General features: G+C 39.4%; 2 protein-coding genes across 2 annotated transcripts; one reads left to right on the top strand and one right to left on the bottom strand.

The window, feature by feature from the left end:
• The first annotated feature begins 4,815 nt into the window (after positions 1 to 4,815).
• Positions 4,816 to 8,842, top strand: LOC102700787 (nudix hydrolase 16, mitochondrial-like). The gene is made up of 4 exons (XM_040521619.1): positions 4,816 to 5,087; positions 6,528 to 6,645; positions 7,267 to 7,350; positions 8,134 to 8,842. The coding sequence occupies exons 1-4, from the start codon at positions 5,017 to 5,019 to the stop codon at positions 8,392 to 8,394; spliced, it is 534 nt and encodes a 177-aa protein (XP_040377553.1). The 5' UTR covers positions 4,816 to 5,016; the 3' UTR covers positions 8,395 to 8,842.
• An 11,538-nt stretch (positions 8,843 to 20,380) lies between these two features.
• Positions 20,381 to 22,022, bottom strand: LOC121053981 (adenylate isopentenyltransferase 5, chloroplastic-like). Its single transcript, XM_040522731.1, has one exon. It carries the CDS (start codon positions 22,020 to 22,022, stop codon positions 20,931 to 20,933), a length of 1,092 nt encoding a protein of 363 aa, XP_040378665.1. The 3' UTR covers positions 20,381 to 20,930.
• Positions 22,023 to 22,405: the final 383 nt, after the last annotated feature.

Raw genomic sequence — 22,405 nt, 5'->3', positions numbered from 1 at the left:
ATATTACATAACACGATTTCTCCCAAATTTGGAGTACAGAACGCCATTACATATAGGAATATAGAAAAGAAAAAAATAACTGGGAAAAAAATGAGATCATATAAATGTTACGTTCCTTCGGTCCTAGATATGCCATGAACTCCAATTTTACCTTCCTCAAAGAGCTAATACTTTCTTTAAAAATATTGGAAGGGACAATTCGCTTCAGGATGAGCTAATACTTTTATACAAAAACCTTTATCTGTAAAACAAAGAATATTATGACCTAAAATCTATCTTTTGGTTTTTATGATAATTACAAATGAACAAAGAATACTCTACCCCAAGCAACTCATCAAATAAAATCTCCATGGATAATTAATTGCACACCACAAAAGAGAGAAAAAAACACAAAAGCTCAGAACTTAGCTGCATTCTGGCGAACTGCATCCATCAAGAAACCACTGATCAGCAAAGCACCTCCAAGTTGCGATGATGAGCTGATCACAGTGGCTCGCCGGCGCAGGCGCCGTCGCCGCCTCGGCCATCGATCGCCTAGCCGACGTGGAAGACCCCGACGTGCCCCGTCCTGAGGGCGCGCGCGACGGCGACCGCCGCCGTCAGGCACGTCGACACCCACGCCGCGAGCGCCGCCCACACCTTGTCCACGACGGACACCGCCATCGCCCACGGCATTGACATCCCCGCCGCCGCCGCCGGCAAGAGCTCCGGCGATTCACCTGCGCCGCGGCAACGAGACCGGCTAGGCGGTCGTTGTATAGGGCACGAGATCCGCGCGCGTGATCGGAGAGGAAAAGGATGGGATCACGCACGTCGCAGGCGGTTGCTGTCGCTCGAATGCGACGGGATTTAATCGGCGAAAACGAGAACCCCGCGCGTTTCTCCCTTATCACCAGCTCGATACGAAACACCAACAAGAAAAAAAAAATAATACAGCCCATTCGTTCCAAGATACCCTTCTTTCTTGTTATAAATGACACTGTTTAGTTAGAAAACTAAATTATCCAGTGACTAACCTTGCAAAAATGGGGTGAGTGCAAGTATTTCTATAGTTTTAATCTTCTATGATTATAATTATAATGTTAGCTCTATCTCGATGAATAAATATAACATGTATATATATGTTTATATTTATTAGCAAAGTCTTGCACCATGGACAGAAAAGTATATTTCTAGTGTTATCAATCATTCTAACTTAAATTTCTTCTCATCTTAACCTCACGTAACTTTCCACCTAAAATCATTTGATATTTATTAAGAGGACCAGATCTTTTTTTAACTTTAATTAATACTAAATAATTTATAATACCTATATTTTTAGAATAGATGAAGTACATAATACTCACAAGGAAAAAAAATATACGAAATACATAGCGTGTAAAAATCTCCGGTGATTACAGAGCCCGAGAAGCAACCGCCGATGATTATCTAAATCTAAAATAGCCCAGACTTGCACACAACTACGCAATTTGTAATAGTTATTGCTTGAATAAGATGTGTTTTAGGTAGCTGATGAAAAATAATTAGCCATATCCTTTTTCTCTACCTCATCACGTTCTCGTTTGCGCTCTATATATATATATCACATGGTGTGCAGTGTGCTATTCATGCAATTAATCGATTAATTGACTGCACCGAGAATATTCAACGATCGGACACCTGTGTGGCGTGATATACCCGACGTGATAATAATAATAATACTAATTCGTTAATTAATTCCGGAATTATGATGTAGTGCCCACCACGCAATGTGTTCTTTGTAGCTTAGCAGCATGGGACTATGGGAGAAGCGCAATGTGTATGCCATGCCGCCATGCCGGTGTCATATTGCTATGTAGTGTGTGATCCGTGTAACGCAGAGGGTGTTTGTTTTCTCTGATTTTTATTAAAGTCTCTTTCACGTTGAATGTTTGAACACTAATTAGAAGTATTAAATATAAACTATTAATAAAACGTACCTCATAGTCTAGACTATTCCGTGAGACGAATCTATTGTGCCTAATTAGTTTATTTTTAGCGAATGTGATGCTACAATAAACATTTGCTAATTATGGATTAATTAGGCTTAAAAATTTGTGTAATGAAATAACATTTATTTATACAATTAGTTTTGTTATCAGTTTATATTTAATACCCTTATTATATAAAAAAGTTTCTCGATCAAAAGGAAGGCCACGTCGGCAGGCCGCCCGTGTAGTTTGGGCTTGATGTGGGCCTCCATGGGCCAGGCCGCGGAAACACCCAAAAGAGGGCAGCTGGGCCCGGGCCGGAACACTGCACAACACACGCAACAACGAACGTCACATTTCGATATGCTATATAGTTAACAACAAAAATCATATTTAGTTGTTATTATTATATAGTGAAAGGAAAGATGATGAAGTCGATCGTCACGTTATATTACGGACGCGTGCAATCTGCCTCTGCAGCTACAAGCAGCATGTAAAGTAAGAGGCGAAGCTAACTGAAAATGTCACTATCATTTTAGTGATTGCATAGCACTATAAACTATTAGAATCAAAATATTGTTTTAGTGGAAAGTTTAGAAATTTAGTTGGGATTTCTGATCTAGACGAACAGAGAGAGCTCCGTTAGGGAAGGATAAGTTTAGCATCATATAGTATGATATCCCATTCTAAAATGTACTAGCTATTTAGTACCCATATCATATTCTACTATGTGTTATCCTATTTAGGGACCATAGAAATATAGAAGCAGAGAAATATAAATGTATGTCCACGTTAGTTTAATCGTAATTTTGAAGAGAATTAAGTGGATGATAATTTTTCAACGCTTTCTCTTGAAAACTTAAGGGAAAAGAATTTTTCTTTGGTTTTTTATACTTAATTACAACAAACTAAATTATTTTCATAGAATTTAACCATTGCTTCTCATCAAAGCCGAAAGGTACTTACTTATGTGAAAAATATCTTTTTTAGATAATATTTGGTCAAACTTTTAAAATTATTGCAAACAATTTTATGCTGAAATAAATTTATAAAATTTAAAATTTATCATATTATAGTACTTTTCGAGGAGAATCTATATGTATCATTTGTTTTATATTTAAGCTAAGAATTTAAATTTTAAAATTTTAATCATATTTTATTCTAAATAATAAATATTTTTGATAAAAAGATTACTATGGGATAAGTACCTGACAAATATGTGATATGGCCATCAAAACAGCGGCCGGCCGGTTCGCCGGTGAACCGCACCGTACATGGTTTTGACCAACCCCTCCTTTCTTCATCTTAATTAGGCTCGGTTTAGTTGCTAAAAAATTTTGGCAAAAGGATCACGTCAAACGTTTGACAGATATCGAAGGGGTTTTCGGACACGTTTCGCCTGAAACCGCGAAACGAATCTTTTAAGTCTAATTAATTCGTCATTAGCCCATGTGGTTTATTGTAGTACTTATGGCTAATCATATCTTAATTAGACTTAAAAGATCCGTATCACGATTTTTCCCTATTTAATACTTCATTTCATTTAGATATCTAAAGATTTGATGTGATATTTTCGGAAAAATTTTAGGACTAAGCAAGGAAAAAAATTGGCTGCACACACCCATATATAACAATTTAAATGGTCTCGTACGTTACACCGGCCACCGCGGCCGCACCTACCATTCACCTCCGACGAGCCACCGGCGGCGATCACTTAATTTGATGCAGTTAATAATGCATATCCGTCTTCTCTATCTTGCACAATTGCTCAGTGTCAATCTTTTCTCAAGAAGCATATATACGCAATCAAGCAAAAGGGCCAGTGATCTTATTATATTTTTTTTACCATACTATTTTACCTGTTTCAGATTATAAGTATTTTTTGGTTAAATTAGATTTATCTGTTGATCAGTAATTTTTTTATCTTTTTATATATGTGTTTTGATTTATTACGTGCATATATATATATATATGAATTATTTTAAGGATAAAATAATAATTTGAAGGCAATAAAGACAAGTTAGAATATTCTTAGTCGTTGTGAGTTGGCCTGACGTGTATTCTAAAAACTTGCCGTTATCTGATGACAAATTTGAGGTTGAAACCTCCATTTTGCCATAGTTTTCGCTTTCAACGACAACTTGGATTTGGATTTATAATAAAAGGGCATATCAACTGACAAGGAAAGCAAGGTTAAAAAAAAACTGCACTCGTGCAGGGCAACAAGTGATGGTCATTTGGATGGGTAGCACATGGGTCAGTCCAACGTCAAAAATTACTTCTCGTTGATGTCACGTGACTTTCATGTTTTAAGCGGTCATCTGCTCATCACATAAATCCAACTAACATCTAAAACATCCCATTTAAAAAATATTAAGAACAAATTCTATATCTTCTTGAAAAAGCGAAAGGTCAATGTAACTTCATGCCATAGCCTTTTATAAATGATAATAGCTCGTCAACGTAATAGGTAAGGGGTGACATATTCAGTTATTTTTATGGTTTCTATTTTTCAGCCTGTAAATACAATTACACTACAATTATATTATACTTTGGAACTTTATAAATAATATTGTGACAGTGTTTTTAAAGTAATCCCCCGATCACAGGCAGAATACTCTGCAAACAGGAAAGGGAAGGAAAGGAGGATTTGAAAAAAAATAAGAAAAATTTTCAAACAAACCATTAAAATAAATAAAGAAAACAACCAATTCCGGATAACAAACAGAAAACAGAAAGAAAAGCAAAGCAAAGGAAGGTAACCAACCGCCCACCACGCCCCCCTCCCCAAAAATACAACCCAACGACACAAAAAATAAAATAAATAAATAAATAAATACGATATATATAAAAAGAGAGAGGAAAAAAAAAGAAAAAAGAAAAAGAGAAGAGGCGCCCTCATCACGGCGAGGCGAGGAATTCCCACCTCCTATCTCTCACGAATCTCCCCGCCTCCCTCCCCGCGCCGCATTGCTCCCCGCCGGCGAGGCGGCCGCCGCCGCTGCTGCTGCTCCTCCTCCTCCTCCTGCTGCTGCTGCAGAGGGAGAGGGTGGCCCCGGGGGCTAGCATGTGCGACCTGGTGGCCCGCACGGGTCGGCATCAGCAGCGGTACGAGGATGGCCGTCGCCTCGTGGCCGGGTACACCGACCGCCTTCCTCCTCCCTCCCTCTCCCTCTCCCTCTCTCTCGGCTTGCTCAATTATTGCTCCCGCATGCTCGCTCCAGGGCCTGGCTTGGTTTGGGTTGGTTTGGTTTGGTTCTCGATTCGATTGGGATGGATTGGATTGGGGCGCCGGCTGGTTCATTGCGCGCTTGACCTAACCTAATGCGCGTCGTGTTCCGTGTGTACGAGGCCGATGGCGATGGCATTGGCCCGATTGGATCGGTGGACGTGGTGATGTGCCATCACGGCTGTGGATTGGTTCTCGCGTGGATTTGCATATACTCGATTTTTGATTGCCTTTTTTTTTCTCTTTTTTTCTGAGAAGGAAGTAGTATGGCCAACGTACTACGCCGCTGTGGATGGATGGGTTCGAGCGCTTAGCCGAGAAATCTTAGTTGCAACACCTGATGATAGCGACGGGGTTATTCCGCGGCCCAATCGGCGGTATATCCATAGGAGGGATTCTAGCAGCAGCTTGTGTTAAACTCCTAGGAATCGGCTCTCCGTTCACCCGATGTGAAGTGGTTTTGTGTGGCGGCAGTTGAGATCGAGATTGATGGATGTGAGCTTATTTGGATAGATGCATTTCAGTGTAAGTCGATGTCGTCGCATGTTGTTGGTGACATGAAGGCCATGAACCATTACTGATAGTCCAGGCACCTGTTCCTGACAGGTGACCAATTTCTGTTTTCAGCTTTGCTCGTAGTTAAGTTCTGTTTTGCCTAAGCTGGGTAAGTCTTGCTGTGCATTGTGGCATGGAAAGCTAAAAGAGTTTGCGGCGCTATTATCTGTTGTACTCTGCTTCGGCTGGTGGTTCAGGGTACTCAAGATGATATTTTCGTAAATCGTGCGAAGTAACAACTGAATATGCAATGGATCAGGATAATATAGATGGGTAGCTAATCATATATAAACAAAGAAAATGTACCCAATTTTTATAGATAATGCATCATGGCATTTTAGTGGTTGACCTTAAGCCCTAGATGCTTCCTTTTCATAATACCAAAAAAAAAGTTTCTGCTTGTTTAGATGCAGGTTGGGAGGTGCACCTACATCATTTATTGGCAGGAACTTGTTCAAGTAGCACCTTTTACATGTATATACATTATTATGTTATAGGTTAGTGTTGCCAGATTTGTTGCCTTAATGTATGGTATAGATTAGATGGACACTCTAAGGACTACTGGTTTTGGCTCTTTATGTGAAAGACCTAGTTCCTCTCTGGACCTGATTTCACAATGTCGGGGAACTATTGTCTATGCCAATTCATAATTCCTTCTTCTGCGCCTTGTTAACTTGTTTATATTGGACTAAGACCTTTGTGAATCATGTGGCCTTGCCTAAAACTAGTACACTATTCTGTTTTTATGTAGTGGCTAATTTTTGCATGCTCTGATTAAGTTATGATCTCTACAGGTGCATACCATTCAGGTATAGAAATAGTAGTAATAAAACTTCTGATGGTGAACAGAAGAAACTTCTTGAAGTTCTCATGATAAACTCTCAAAGTGGACCAGGTCTCCTGTTTCCAAAGGTAATGCTCCTATCCGAGTTATTAGAATCAAGAAATTCATGATGATGCAAAAAAATGTTTGTGAATTCTATATGCATAAGTTTGCCAAACTCTTTATAGTCAGTTATTTTAAATAAAATTACAATTTTCCAATAATAAATTGTGATAATTTAGGATCTAAACTTGGATTGGCATTTACTTGACATGAAATTGCTATAATTTACGAATTTTCACCATTTTGACATGGCACATTGCAGCATTGCTGCACTATATACAAACTCTGAGCAGCATATCTATAGTTCTGCTAGCCATAGGTGAAAAGGTGCCTCTTCTGGCGTTTATAATGTTCTTCATGGCTCCCAGATGAATACACATGAAGTTAGAAAGAATTGAGATGCAGACATAATTTGCTTATCAAGAAACACCAAAGTCTGTTTGCAAATCATGTTTTGTGCTTTTTACTGATTTAGTTTATTGATAAGCTGGCAACATACATATAAAGTATGTTCGAGTTATTTCCTTCACTTTTATAGATTCTACATACATTAGGTTTTATTTGTCATTGTCATAAACTTGCTGTACAAATGTTATACTAGCACAGTACTAGGTAGAAATTTTGTTATTTGTGTCGTCTTGTTACAGGGAGGATGGGAGAATGATGAAACTGTTGAGCAGGCAGCTGCTCGAGAGGCTGTAGAAGAAGCTGGAGTTCGTGGTGATATAGTGGTACGGTACATAAGAGATGATTTTTTAAATATCAACTAATTTTGCACATTTATTTTAGCTACTCCAGTTTTGCCAAGTGTCAGAAACATTGTTGCATGTATTTTCCTATTGAGCCTTGACATAATCGTATGACTAGTACTATATATGTTTTGGGCTGTGATGCAGACTTATATTCAGTGTGTAAGCCTCAAGTTTTGGCCTGATTCTTCAAAACAGCTGATGTAGAATAACCAGCCTCAATCTGTTGAAACCTGCTTTCTCCTGAAATATTGAGTTCATGGCTATTGTTAGATGCCCATATGCAACAAATCATCCAATTTAAAATGACAATGGTTTCATAGTGGAAGAATCACAAGGTGCAAATTTTAGTAGTGCTCTTGTGGTTTATAAGATATGATGCCCCACTAGTTCATTGGTTTAGTTGGGTATGTTATTCCATTGTTTGAGCATGGTTTGTGCTTTGATTTCTCTGATTCAGTTTAGCATATTTAGCACGTTTGCAATTTCACATGATGAAAGGACTATGGAATCAGAATATTTAAAGCTTTTCTATGAATTCTGATTAAGCTATTCTAGGAGGGTTATTAGGTGTCACTGAAACATGTTGCTCTAGTGGAGATAATACTATCCTTATTCTAGCGCAATGCTTAATAATTGTGAAAATACATGCGTACAAACCATGTTTTCTTTATGCATTTTGTTCTGCCGTTAATACATGTCTGTGAAATAGAAGAGGCATATATTTAAATTCTAGCTTATAACGCCGTTCTTTCTCTGGACCAGCAATTTCTGGGATTCTACGACTTCAAAAGCAAGACACACCAAGATGCATGCTGCCCCGAGGGAATGTGTAGAGCCGCAGTGTTTGCGTTGCATGTGAAGGAAGAGCTGGACTCATGGCCCGAGCAGAGCACCCGCAGGAGGACCTGGCTGACAGTCTCTGAAGCCACCTCGCAGTGCCGATATGAGTGGATGCAACAGGCCTTGCTTACCGGCTTCTCTGACTGGCATGCCAACTGGAGCAAAGGCGGTGACTCAATCTAGTTGCAGAAGGCGTCGTCACCTCACCACTGGGCCTTCTGTTTTTGTTCATCTTCTTCTTAACTCTCCCTAGGCTCCATCCAACCTTGCAGAATGCAATAATACAGTGTACACTTTTGTCTTGATGCCTAGTAGGTGGTCATTGACCCTTCTTCATTCCAGGATTGCTATCTTTCTAGCGTAGTAAGTATATCTCTCTCATCGAAGACGGGAATTCTCACAACTTTTAAGTGTCAATTCTCGCGCCCTATTGTTCCTCACCACCCTCTTAATTACTTCCTCCCTCCTCCTGGTGAGCATTTTGTACGTCGCTGCTCCTGAATTATGGAGTTGCATACACTATGTATTAATTAACTTGACCACACCTGAAATCGAAAGGTGTATTTCTTGGCTACATATATATGGCATCCAGCACCTTAATCATACTGGACCCTTATTAATTGTTTTCTCTTTCCTATTAATCACTGCAATTGTGAGATACTTCCATCATGAGATCCATCACATTTGATCACAAAGCAAAGATTAATCACTGTTCCAGGTTGTTGTTCATCAGGATCATTCGTTTTTTCCTGGCATACACACCAACCACTACTATACAATGTCCTCTCAGTCTCAACACACGCTGAAAAAGATGGATGCTACCGCATTACATCCTTTCTTTTAAACCTTTTGCAAAAGATGGGTGCTTAAGTACGTATGGTACGCACATATTTGCGGCTACCACACTAGTCTAATTAAGCATGTACTACCTTGGAAGGTCAAGCTACCCATCCTTTGAATATGTTCTTCGCATGCATATCATCATCGGTGTGTGTGTGTCTATACACACACACACTACCAAATCCCTTCTATGCACCAGAAAAATACCAAATCATTTGTGTGCCCTTGAAAATTTGTTTGGAACCCTTGCGTACCTCTCTGCCGTCAAGTCTCTAGCAGTTTAGAGATTAATTTTCTTAGAAATGCCCATTATTCCCTTTGAGAATGGATGCCATGTATGATATTTGATTGTAGTTGGAATTAGAGAGCTTGCTACATGTAAAATATACTTTTTTGTATGATGTGTGCTTTAAGATATTAAATAACCAGTGGATAGAAAAAATTAAAATTAATTTTGAAAAATTTAGTACATTGCAATTTTAAAAATAAATCAGTGGTTAGAGCTAGCTGAAAATACTGAGATTTGTATTACTGAATGGATATAAAAGGGTGATCTAAAAAAATGCCAACATGATAATACTAATACCATTATTTTCAGCTAATTATATCCATTTATTTAATTTCCAAAATTGCAGTGTAGTAATATTTCTCAAAGTTTATTCTAAATTTTCTATCCACTGATTATTTAGTATCATAAAGCACACATCATAAAAAATATATTCAATATATAGCAAGCTTTCTAATCAGCTAACTAGGATCAAATTTCATATCCCCATTCTCGAAGGGTATAATGGACATTTCTAAGCAAATTAGCCTCTAAACTGACATAGATTTAACGGGAGAGGTATGCAAAGTTTGCAAACAAATTTTCAAGGACACACAAGGAATTTGATATTTTTCAAGTGCATAGAAAGGATATGTACACTACTAATACAGATATACTACCTCCGTTTCATATTGTAAGATTTTCTAGCCTCGCATAAATTCATCAATTGATGAATATATATATATATATATATATATATATATATATATATATATATATATATATATATATATATATGTGTGTGTCTTGATTTATTATCATCCATATGAATCTAGTCAGTACGTCTTATATTGTGAAACGGAGGGAGTATAAAACATGCATGAGATGATAGGATGGATATGATGTCATGTCAATTATCATGGCATGCATGCAATGGTCCTTGAATAAGTATGTTTTAAGCATGCATGCCGTCCTTAGAGGGCCGAAAAGGGGGACACTTGACGAATCATGATTACGTTCTTGGCTCATGATCAATCAATCGATCGATCGATCGACCGTCCTACGTACGAAGAGGAGCCAAAAAAGAAATTTGAATGCGAAAGCTAGGAGCACACAAGAAAATTCCTGTTGCCTTTAAGTTTTTTTTTAAAAAAATTCCATCGAAATATATGCGCCGAAAGATCAGCATGTTTTCCAAATGATCGACTTTTCTCCGTTCCGGCCTCGTGATGATCATGATTAGCTACGACTTAAGCGTATCTTTCTCTTGAATAATTGCAAGCACAATTCCTTGCTTGATGCGATAGTACTCCTACTAGCTAGCTACATATAGGGCCATATTATGGAAAGATTAACACTTCTAAAAATGATTTTACCGCCCCTACTATATATTATATATAACCGATGGTAATTAAGGACTGGTTTGTTTCCTATGGAAGATTTTGGGGTTTCTCGGGTACACTCTCAAACTGCTAAGTGGTATATTTTTGTGCATAAAAAATTACATAAAAAATTCTCACCTAATCTAAAACAAAATTTTAACTTTTCAATAGTTAATGTAATTGTTTATTATACTCTTAAATAGATATTATAAAAATAAGATGATTCAAAAGAATAATATCTTCATAAGAAACAACACCACCAAAAAGAGATATTTAGACATTTGTTGAACGAATGCATGCATGCACTCCATCGAGTATCACTTATTAGTTATATATATCGTACATATGTGTTTATCATCAGGTTATCAAGTTGATCGCTTAGGTTAGGTTACCAAAGTAAAATTTGGCTTCTAGCTAGCTGGCCAGATCGAGTAGCTAACTGCTCATAGTCGTTTGGATGCAATGTGTTTCAGTGTTGTTAGAATCTGAACGGGGAATCTAAGAGAGGCTAGGAGATCATTGAGCTTCGATGGTGTCGTGTTCGGCGCGGGTTTTGATGCATGATGTGATCTCATTTTGGATGTCATGATATATCCATATTGTTGGGTTCTACCAATTTATACCAACGGGTTTAGGGTTTTATTCCTATTACGAGTTTGAAGTATGGCTCATTGCTACTGTTCAAAACAAACGAGATTCTTGTTGTCCTCAAGTTTGATTCGTGCTTGCTATAGTCCAAAAGACTATTTGCAGCAAGGTGATTTTATCTATACGAGATTTCTGGTGATTTATAATTTTTATGCTACAAGGGAATTCGTCTCAAGGTGGAAAACCACTTGTTAGGGAAATTAGCCAATAACCGAGACAAAGATTTAACGTGGAAAACCCTTGCGGGAAAAAACCACGGGCGCCAACCGGCAATATCCACTATGAAGTGATGATTACAATAGCAGGAGAATACACCGGGCCGTCGCACCCTTCCCGTGCAGCTTACAAGGGATATATATAAGGGAAAATCAAGTAGTCCTAATAGGAAAATGATTGCAGAATCCTATTAGGAAACTAATCCTACTCCTACTCTAAGTAGGAAACGGTTAGTAGAAACCTAGTAGGAAACTAGTAATATAATCCAAATACATTATAGATAATAATTCGGATCATATTTCTAACACATATTATAATACTTTCTAGGTTTACCTAGATTCATCTATATGTTTTGTATATGTGTTTAGGTTCATTCAGGGGCGGAGTTAGAAAATTAATTCATCGGGTCAGAATACACTAATCTTACTTAACTTTTAGTATCATCTTAGCCGCCTAAACAATATAACAGTAGATTTCATCGGAGGTCATTGTGGTCGGCTGACCCCGACTATTACACTGTAGCTCCGCCCCTGGGTTCATTATCAAACATATGAATCTATTCAAAAAACTTGGAACGGATGAAATATCATCTATCGTATTCAAACAAGACCTAAATTGAATTTGGGGAGGTACTCATTGGACTCTTAAGGGGATGGCTTCCTAACACTACCTGCCATCCAAATACCTTTGAAATTCATGCACGGAATATTGACACATAGCATGTTAAAGGTCTATGTGCGAATATCTCTTAAATGCACAGTGACATATAATCCAAGGGTACAAAGAAGATATACATCTTGCTATTGAGGTATTGAGCCTATTTGGTAGAGCTCCAAAACTGAAATGGATCAAGAGTCGTGGAGATGGAAGAAGGTAGCTTCACCCTTCTTATGTATTCTCTAGAGCAGATCCACCTGTTCAGCTTTTAAAATTTTTGATAATCTAGTAGTGTTTGGTTCAATTCTAGTTCTATGGCTGTACTAGACAAGGATCCGGAAGCTAGAGTTTTGCCAAACAAACCTTAAAATCCATCTCCTTAAAAATGACATAATGATAGGCAATTTATTCTATTCATGTCGAGGATTTTGAAGAGATGATCAAATATAAGATGGGATATATGACAAAGAAGAAAGTTTTGTCCTTGTGATGATAACTGCATGGTAGGTTTGGTTAGCGAGAGAACATGGGATATAAAGTTTGGAAATTCAAATCAACATTTCTAAAACGGGATTTTTGAATGTCATCTCATTTTGAGTGGGTTTGACTAATCTGAGCCATCCATCCATATATCATTCGATCCAACGATTTGATATGCTTTTCTACCATGGTACCCTAGGAAGCATCCATCCTATTGAAATTTTGTCAAGATCTGTACATACTGTAGCAGAAACGACACCACTTTTCACATATGTATATTCCTCCAAGCAAATGCCAGCATCTGTGGTTCATTGGCCCCTCACCGACTATATGAAGAAAAAGATGCCTTTTGTTTTGCAAGCTTGATACATTTATTGATGGAATTCTACATCTCAATCAGTCTGTTCATTCAAGAGGTCGTTTCCCAGGTTTCTGATAAGATTCGCTCCACGATCTCATTGCCTCAAAGTTGCAGCTAGTACTACGAACACAGCAGTCTTTAGCCGATTCCATGCCATCGCCAGCGAGTGGAAACCACTGAATTTGATTCCATGCCATTGCATGAATCAGGTGCATTTTCATCAGGTCATGAGGTCATCAGTTGTGAAACACAGAAGCAGTGTACTGTATTTCTCAGAGAACTGCTTACTGGAGGAGTACTGCAGATGCAACAAATGCAGAATGCAGGAAACCACTGCAAACTCAATTGCATAGAGTAGATTTTCTCATGTTCTAGACTTCGAGTCTTCGACTTGGCATCAATACCCAGTTCTCCTTCATTCGAGTAGCGCAAACCGAAAGCTCGCGGACAAATTACAAATTGCAAGTGCTTCATACTATATATATACTATTTTGGAACAGCTTTGGCACACATGTTCTCCTTCTAGTAGTTCTAGTATAGTAATAATAGAATTGTGCAGAGAGGTACATTCCAAGTGCAAAAAATATATTGGGTGACAATCCATATTATTCTCATCAGCAGGAAAAACATGTAAAAAACCCCCCTTTATATTATATTACCATCAAAGTGGAATATTTAGGATGATATTAATTAACTATCATCAAAGGTTATACCACAAACAAATATGTGGTTAATCCTACATATTGAAATATAGAAAGATGCATACGTGCCGTCTATTTTTGACTTAAATTGCTGCATATAGAGGACCCCTCCGTGCACCGAGAGAAAAAGAAAATGTAAGAAATAAACTAAAATATGAATGGATCAACTGTTAGTCAAAGCCAGAATCTGATGCACAGCAGGAACCCTAAACAAAGGAGATGGATTCCACTTTTCACATTTTCTTTCATTTTTAAAAGATCACTAATAACCATTGCTGAAAGAGAGCGCATGTGAGATAAGACTGTTGATGATGATGGTAAGTTGATGCAGTAATTATTAGGTAAAAAAATGCAGCCATTAGTCTAAAAAAATGCAGGCATTAGTCTGCATAACAACCTCGAGTGGGCAACTGCAGATGAACTGACGGCAAGGGAATATGGATGGATGAACACAGAGGAAGGTGCTTTTTAAAATTTCTAGACTCAAACAAATATGAGTGGTGTGCCTTTTTATTCAGTGGAAGAATCTGTACCCCTTCTCTATGATTCACCACGCACACAAACTGTTATCCTCGTTTTGTCTAGTGCGTTTGTCGTATATTAAAAATATCATGGTTTTGTTTGTTATTTTAATTATATTTTTCATCCCCTAGGTCACTGAAAAACTCCAATCTTTCTAGTTTGACCGGAGCAACGGCACGAATTGGCATGGGTTATGGATGAATGGGTTAAATCCATTCACGAAATCAACTAATCTTACTGATAAGAGAAATTTTATGGTTCTTGAGAAAGTATGGGTACATACCAAATTTTACACTAAAATATTTGGTAACACCAAATTTTGCACTAGAAAATATAGCAAAAATGACCTACTGATAATATATCATGCCACCCCTCAAAACATTTTAATTTTCAATAGTATAGCAAGTTTTATTTACCATCCAGATTGTCCATCAGTTTGAAGTGTTCATCATCCCAAAGTTAAATTCTGCAGAAAGGAAGGAGTGATCACAAGCATAATACAGTAGTATGAGTAGGAATTTGAGTAATTTTACGGTCCCTAAGAAGGTACCAAGAGGTAAAATTTTGGTACCTCTTGATACCTAGGTACTAGGAGGTACCAAATTTTACACTAAAATTTTGGTATCTCTTAGTACCTACTCAAGGATTGTAAAATTGCTCTTGTGAAGCTAGCTCCTAATACACTTTCTTTGATCGCTGATCAAATCCCAGATATGTCCTCTTGTTCTTTTGCCTTTACCGGAATACATGTGTGACTATCGTATCAAGTCCCAGCACGCCTGAATATGACAGGTAACTGCAAAATTCTTCTTCAGAACACTAGAAAACAACCTGATACTCCGAGCACAATTACAGAAGAGGGATTAGAATCAGCTAATAGTTTATGTCATCACATCTGTAGATAGATTAATTTTAAACTTTTTATCAAGGCATAGCATATTGTAGACTCTAGGAGTCTAGGGCTTGAAAGGACTAGTGGAAGAACCAGAAACTCATGTACAATGTAGGCAAAATTAAAGCAGCCAATTGTTCATGAATTCTTGTCCTGAATCAATATAGAAGTGTTTAATTAGTACTAAGAATCCTTGAATTCAGTGTGCTCTTGGCTTTAGCCAAAGCCCAAAGGCTTATTCCTAGAGTACCCTATGAGATCATGGCAAGTGTTAAAAAGGAAACACTTCAGAGCAAACTCCATTGCAATCTCCAGCCTAGCCATCACAATGAAAATAAATATCATCATGGGTTACAAATTGACAAGATGCGAGAAATTGACATATACTTTGCAACAAAACCAATGGTAATTTCTCTTTCAGAAAAGACAGTAAGATGACAAAATGAGGAATATTTATCTTCCTGAACCAGAGAGGCTACTGATGGAATTAGCAGATAGGATGCTAGCTATTAGCCTGCAGAAAGCAGCCAAGCACGCCCATAGTTTTCAGGCTGATCAATTTGGAATTAGCTAAGATACTGCAAGTGATAAGAAAGGCTAATGGTAGCAGCATAATGACCTACTTACACAGAATTGTACTGGCGCCTCTCCACTCTGCATACTTTCACTGTTTGTCGTTATATTTAAAAGAAAACAATCAGGGTAAATTTTCAGATAGATATGAAGAAACCAAGGCCTGGATGTTCATCAGTTTTAATGACTGCAGCTGATTCTGAAGAATTAAGAAGATGAACGGAATTCGCCTCTTCTTTTCAGAAAAATAAAAGCTTGCTAAGTGGAAGTCGAAACTGATGCAACTAAACTTATTATCAATGAGATTATCGAAGCGATGACATCTTCAATTTGGTCGTATTTGCACCGCCAGAAGTACATATGTTGGTGTGACATTTACAAATTCAATTAGACAAACCTAAGCAGCTATGCTTTTCATATAAACATAAACATAGTTGCTTTATATTTTTTTTGTCTCTGAAAATTTGAGAGATAAGAAATGGTTGACAATAATTTTTGGCAAATAGAGCTAAATAAGCAGGTAGGTAATTAGGTTTAGTGCATATATAAATGTTGGGTTGCCCTACTACTTCCTTGTCCCTTGTGAAGACCAACTTTCCTGCTAAGCACTCTTTGAGAAGTACAACTCAATGATGTATTCTCAGTTTAAACAAATTACCAATTTGGAATTATATATCACTTTTCCAGTGCATTCTTGCACTAACTACCCTATTACCTTAAGGCTAGAGGACCTTGAGGATTTGAACCTTTCCTATGATGCTAATATAAATTAAGATGCTAATATAAATTAAGTAAGCTCAAGCTATCACCAAAGGCAAGAGACAAACGCTAGTGTTACTCAATAGAAAACAAAAAGGATCAGTGTAGCTAAGTGATGCAATTCTTTTGACCATTGCTTTAAGCCAGGATTAGGGGCCACAGGGCTCATGCTTAGAGGTTTTGCTAGAAGTAGCACTGTTTATGAATGCTGCTAATTAAGAATAGCTTATAATGGAAAGTCATGGGTTTAACTGTAGATTGTATTTCATGTCCTTGTGTGGTCCTCAAGTGCTGAGATTATATTAAATGTACTAACACTATGTCCTCATTACAGCACCTAATGCATCCATAATACTAAAATAAGGCTTAATTATATAAAAATATATGTATCGTTTCCTAAAAAAAGAATAGCTTAACTTACTCAATTGTTTCACTTGGAAATTTTCGTGGGTATGTTAGATGTGAGCAAGGATAAATCTTCCAAGACACACATAAGAGACACATAATTTTACGTGGTAACACTTACGGGAAAAAATCGCAGAAGTCACACTATGAGAAGATGATTACAACATAGGAAAATACAACGGACTGTCGCACACTTCTCATACATTTTGCAACAAATATATAAAGGAAAAAAATCTAAGAGTCATAATAGAAGAATATAAAGTCTTATTAGAAAACTACAAATCATAATGGAAATACTAGAAGTCATATTAGGAAACTTGTATCATAATCGAAATGCATTGCATATTAAAATTCAGATCATATATCTAACAATCTCTAACTCGAGACGAATTCCACTATAGGATAAAAATCATCATTCACCAAACAAAACCTCATGTAGATAAAATCACCATACGGAAAATAGTGTTTTGTACTATACTGAACACCGATCAACATTGAGGACTACGAGAATCTCGCTTGTGAGAAATTAATCTCGCCGAAAATTGATATGATGATGATGAACCCTTTGCGTTGTACGTAGATTGGATATCCATTGCTTTGATACCACTTGTTAGGAAAATAAATATACAGTGGAGAACATAATTTTACGAAAATAGAAAAACCACAGACGTCGAACGACAATAACCACTATAAAGAAATGATTACAATACAGAGGAATACAACGGATCGTCACACTATTTCTGTGCAACTTGCAAGAGATATATTCAGGAAAATCTAAAAATTCTAATAGAAAATGAGTACAAGCCTTATTAGGAAACTACAAGAGTCTAAGTAAAAAAAAAAAGAGAGATGAAGTCATACTATGAAACTAATACCATAACCCATATACATTGCATATTGTAATTCGGATCATATCTATAGCAACTAATATCAGCATTCAAAGATAAGTTCAAGGATTTGTGTACATCAGGTTTGGATGTAGTGGCCAAGTTTTTTTTATTCCATTTTCTAAAAAAACGGAGATTCCATTTTTTTCTAAAAAAGGAAGATAAGTTCAGGGAAAGTTACCAGCATGGTTTCTATTACAGAAGACAAAACTGAAAACTACATCTTTGCTTATACCATGGATTGCCAGGGAACGTCACTTTGTTCAGTCATTTGTGGACTAGTGGTGAAACTTGACGTCAGCTGGTTTTCTTTCATTCCAAATTTTCTGTATGAAGAGAAGGGGTAAAAGCTCTTACAACGACTCAGCAGAAACTTATATAATATTAGTGGATAAGATGTGGAGGAACTAATGATTGGCTCAGTGTTGCATGAAAAGGAATTATATGCAATTCATGGTAATCATATATTCATATTTATATAAGTCATTAACAAAATATCATCATCACTTTTCAACCAAAAAGCAAGACAAAAGAGATAAAGTAAACCACCCAAATTCATTTGATGTAACTTCACATAAGTTGTTGGGCAAATGATAAAACCGTTGACTGGTTTTGGTTGATCTGTGTGCTAGCCATTTTAGGAGTCTCTAATCATAAAAAATTAGTGCCACCTAATTAATAATCCTATTAATATGCATATTGCAAAAGGCACTAGGGCCCAATTGTTAAGTGGTTATTCGGCTTGTACCACTTGATGGAGGTTTTTCGACGTTTAATTATGATTTGGTGGTGTACTATGAAATGATGAATAGAGCCATTCCCCTAAAAGTTTTGCAATCTCTAGTGTTGACTTTAAAACCTTTATGGAGTGTGTGATATCTTTCCCATTGCTCAATGATCAGCTTGCAAGCTATTTGCTGATTCCTTCCATCTTTTCCTGCTTTTGTTTTTGCACACCATGCTGCAAGTTGGACCCTGTATTTGAGAATAGCAGTTTGACTTTCTCCTTCACAGAAAATAGATTTGACTCAATTAATTATTACTGGGAAATCAGAATGGTATAGAGCACATTGTACAACAGAAATTATTACTGATTACTCATGTACCAGTGATGTGTAGGTAGTTGGTCAAGGGGCAGTGTCTCCCCCATTGAAGAATCTTCCAAAAAAATGAAAACAAAACAGAGTGGTTAAGTGGTTATTGTTGCATTCTTTGTCAACCAGTTCTAGTTGCGATTTGGGGGAAGGAAACGCAAGAACTGCACATTGACCATTGACCAAAGATCCGATTCGTATTGCGATATTCAGATTTTATTCTCTAATCATCCACTTGACATAACTTGGTAAAAATGGTCAAATACCTCTAAATTGTGCATTTGTTTTTGTCAATCCATGTAGGAAAATGTAGCATTCATAAATGTCATTCTTGCCTGCATAATGTAGTAGGATTAAATTAAAGATCTCATTTACCTGTGCAATGTTACTGTCTCATATCAGTATCTGTTCATGTTGACCTTCTGAAGCCTAGAATATTCTGAGCTGATGATTGTTGAGTCGTCTGGTCTCCATACTTTCTAGAGAGATCAACAGTGTATCCTATGAAGATTACTTTAACAATGTTCAAATAAACTCTAGTTTATGTGGAAAATCAGGCTTATCCTTGTGAAAATGTGCATATACATTCAGAATGTGAAGTTGACTTTGAACAAGCAAGGGGAGGAGCACCCTGATGGGCTTGACCTTGACATGCAGGCACTGCCCTAACTAATCCCAATTCCCAATCATGCATGAGAGAATTTCCATGACCAAGAAACAGAATTGGGAAAATTGATGCCAAAGAAGCAACCAGAATTGATGCAGATGTCAACTTGCATCCACAGACAGGTACAGCACAGTGCCAGAGACTGCAAAAGGGGAATGACTGGCTGACTACCATTGCCACTAGCTATGCAGGCTAAATGTTGCATGCATCAGCTGTCATGGTGACTGGTCAGGACCTCTCTGAATGTAATAGTCCAGGGGTATATATTCCCACATTGTTAGAGAAAATATGAAAGTAAACAAGAAAATTATAAATATAGAGTACACATGATTCCCATTCCCAGCAAAATATAGAAACACCATTGAAGAAGATACAATTTACAAGTCCTTATAGGGAATGTGCACAAGGATTGCACAATCTAAGTTCCATATAAAGATAAACTTAAGCATATTGCGCGCCACCGAGTTCTACTACTCGTACCCACAACATGTCACTCAAAAAAGCATGCGGCCTTGAATTAAGAACAAGGGCCGTCTAGAGCATAGTCACAAACTATTTGAAGTGCGCGGCAAGTGAGATTCTCAATAGCAAAGCTCAGTGAAGACCTTGTAAAGTTGATGTTATGACTTATGATAGAGACTCCCAAATATTCCCCTTTCATAAGATCCTTTTCACCTCTTAAATCTGTGAGGTCTCAACAATTTGATTATCTCAACTCGTTAGTTCTAAGAGATATCGGTTGTGTGCCCAATGGCAGAGAGGCTGGAGAGATGTAAACCATTTCCATTGTAAAGGAAATCATATCAGCTCAAGATTTAATTACAAGGATAGAAGCTATTACATCACCCCCAATCAACAGCAAGGTCAATACTCTTACTCCTACTGAATACTGTTACAGTTACAATCCCCAAAGCAGAGGAGAAACAAAAATGAAAACTCAAAACTCATAGGTTACATTCTCGCGTTGTATCTCCTCGTCTCACAAACTATCCCACAAAAAAAAAAGCAAAAGAGCCCAAAAGAAAAATTTTACGGTTCTTGAGAAAGTAACTAGAGGTATCAGATTTTTAGCGTAAAATTTTGTTACCTCCATAGAAGTACCAAAATTTACGCTCGAAAATATGTTAACTCTCCGCGTAAATTGTAGACCTTACCCTATGAACAATCTTGCTCTGCAGACTGCGAGTCATTGAGGGTTTGACCGCAGCAGCAGCGTGAGCATGCATCATACTTTGTCGGTTTGAGCTGACGAGCTCTGAATCATCGCCAATGGCGATTGGCAGTGTGCAGAGAGTGGCATGGCATTGCGTGCTCATGCTCGGTGTTTGGGCATGTGTGTGTATGTTGGACAGGGTGCGTGCTCGCGCTTCTTAGATGACTCCGGCCGCCACTGCGGCGCCGGCCGTGGAGGCGAAGACGGAGGCGCTTCTTGAAGTGGTGCTGCCGGAGGCGAAGAGGGGAGATTTACCGGCGGCGATGCTGCTGCATTCTTGGTCCTCGAAGAGGAATGATCGGACGGCGTCGATGCAGGGCGCGGCGACGAGCCGCTCCCACGCCTCGTCAGCGGCGGCCCCGCGCTTCTGGAACACCTCAGTGGCGTCGACGCGGCGGACGCGCCACATGCGCGCTAGCCTCTGGATCTTGCCGCGCTGCCGGCACGCGAGGCGGTAAGTGTTCGACTTGATCTCGCCGACGGCCGCCGCGAGCATGCGCGCCCGCTCCTCGTTGTCGGCGGCGGCGGCGGCGTTGGCGCGCGACCGGAGGTACGCGTCGAGCTCGGGGACGCCGATGGCGCGCCATATGCCCCTGGAGTAGTCGGTGCGGCGCGGGTCGAACGCCGCGGCCACCTCCTCGACGAGCCCGCGCCGGCACATCTCGTCGACGCGGCGAGCGACGAAGTCGTGCAGCACCGGGAGCTGCACGTCGACCCAAAGGAAGCAGCACTCGTACCGCTCCCGGAACGCGCGGCGATCGCCGTCGACGAGCTCCTCAACATACGAGTTCGACCCACCGGCGATGATCGGCACCCGCCCCCTCTCGGCAGCCCCCGCCGCGGCGCGCGCGGCCTCACGGCGGAAGTCCGCGGCCGTGAACTCCTCATCCGGGTGCGCCACCCCGATCAAATGGTGCGGCACGCCGGCGCACTCATCGGCGGTCACCTTATTAGTGACCACATCCAACCCGGCGTACAGCTGCATCTTGTCGGAGTTGATCACCTCGCCGCCGAACCGCAGAGCGAGGTCGACGGCGAGGCGCGACTTGCCCGTCCCAGTGGCGCCCATCACGACCACGGCCTTCTGCTTCGCGCCGCCGCCATGCCTCACCACGAGCGGCGGCGGCACCGGCACGGCCCCGTCGAACCGGTCCCTCGTCGTGATCGCGATCCCCGAGCGCTGCAGCGGCAGCGTCAGCGAGCCGGCCGGGAACACCGGGGCGGCGGCGAGCGCCATGGACACCTGCATGGTAGGTAGGTAGGTAGGTAGCTGGATGCTGGTGCTGGCTGGCTCAGCGTTCGATCGAGCGCCGGTGAGTCCGGTGACCACGGCTTGACCGCGGGTGAGCTAAGCTTCTTGGGGTTTGAGTGATTTCTGTGAGGAAGACGGCGATGAGGTGGTGCTGTATTTATAGGCCTTATTACTTAGCCTGAGGCGCGACGCGGCGCCTGGAAACCGGGCTTCAGCCCAAAACCACTCTTCCCCTTTAGGAGCCGGGTTGGACGTGTTTTGGACATCGACAAGGCCTGCGGGTGGAAATACCCGTAGTTAAGTTCTGTCGCGGCATGTTTATAAATAGAGATTTGTTTCAGTCTATCCTGAGGTACCGATATCTTAGGATAGCAAATCGT

The sequence above is a fragment of the Oryza brachyantha genome, chromosome 3, assembly GCF_000231095.2.
Source record: "Oryza brachyantha chromosome 3, ObraRS2, whole genome shotgun sequence".
Taxonomy (NCBI): domain Eukaryota; kingdom Viridiplantae; phylum Streptophyta; class Magnoliopsida; order Poales; family Poaceae; genus Oryza; species Oryza brachyantha.
This window is presented reverse-complemented; position numbering and strand designations above follow the sequence as displayed.

Coding starts and splice junctions, on each gene's coding strand:
- LOC102700787 (XM_040521619.1), top strand. CDS start 5,017: ATGTGCGACCTGGTGGCCCGCACGGGTCGGCATCAGCAGCGGTACGAG. Junction 5,088..6,527: donor GGCCGTCGCCTCGTGGCCGG/GTACACCGACCG, acceptor TGATCTCTACAG/GTGCATACCATTCAGGTATA. Junction 6,646..7,266: donor CAGGTCTCCTGTTTCCAAAG/GTAATGCTCCTA, acceptor GTCTTGTTACAG/GGAGGATGGGAGAATGATGA.
- LOC121053981 (XM_040522731.1), bottom strand. CDS start 22,022: ATGCAGGTGTCCATGGCGCTCGCCGCCGCCCCGGTGTTCCCGGCCGGC.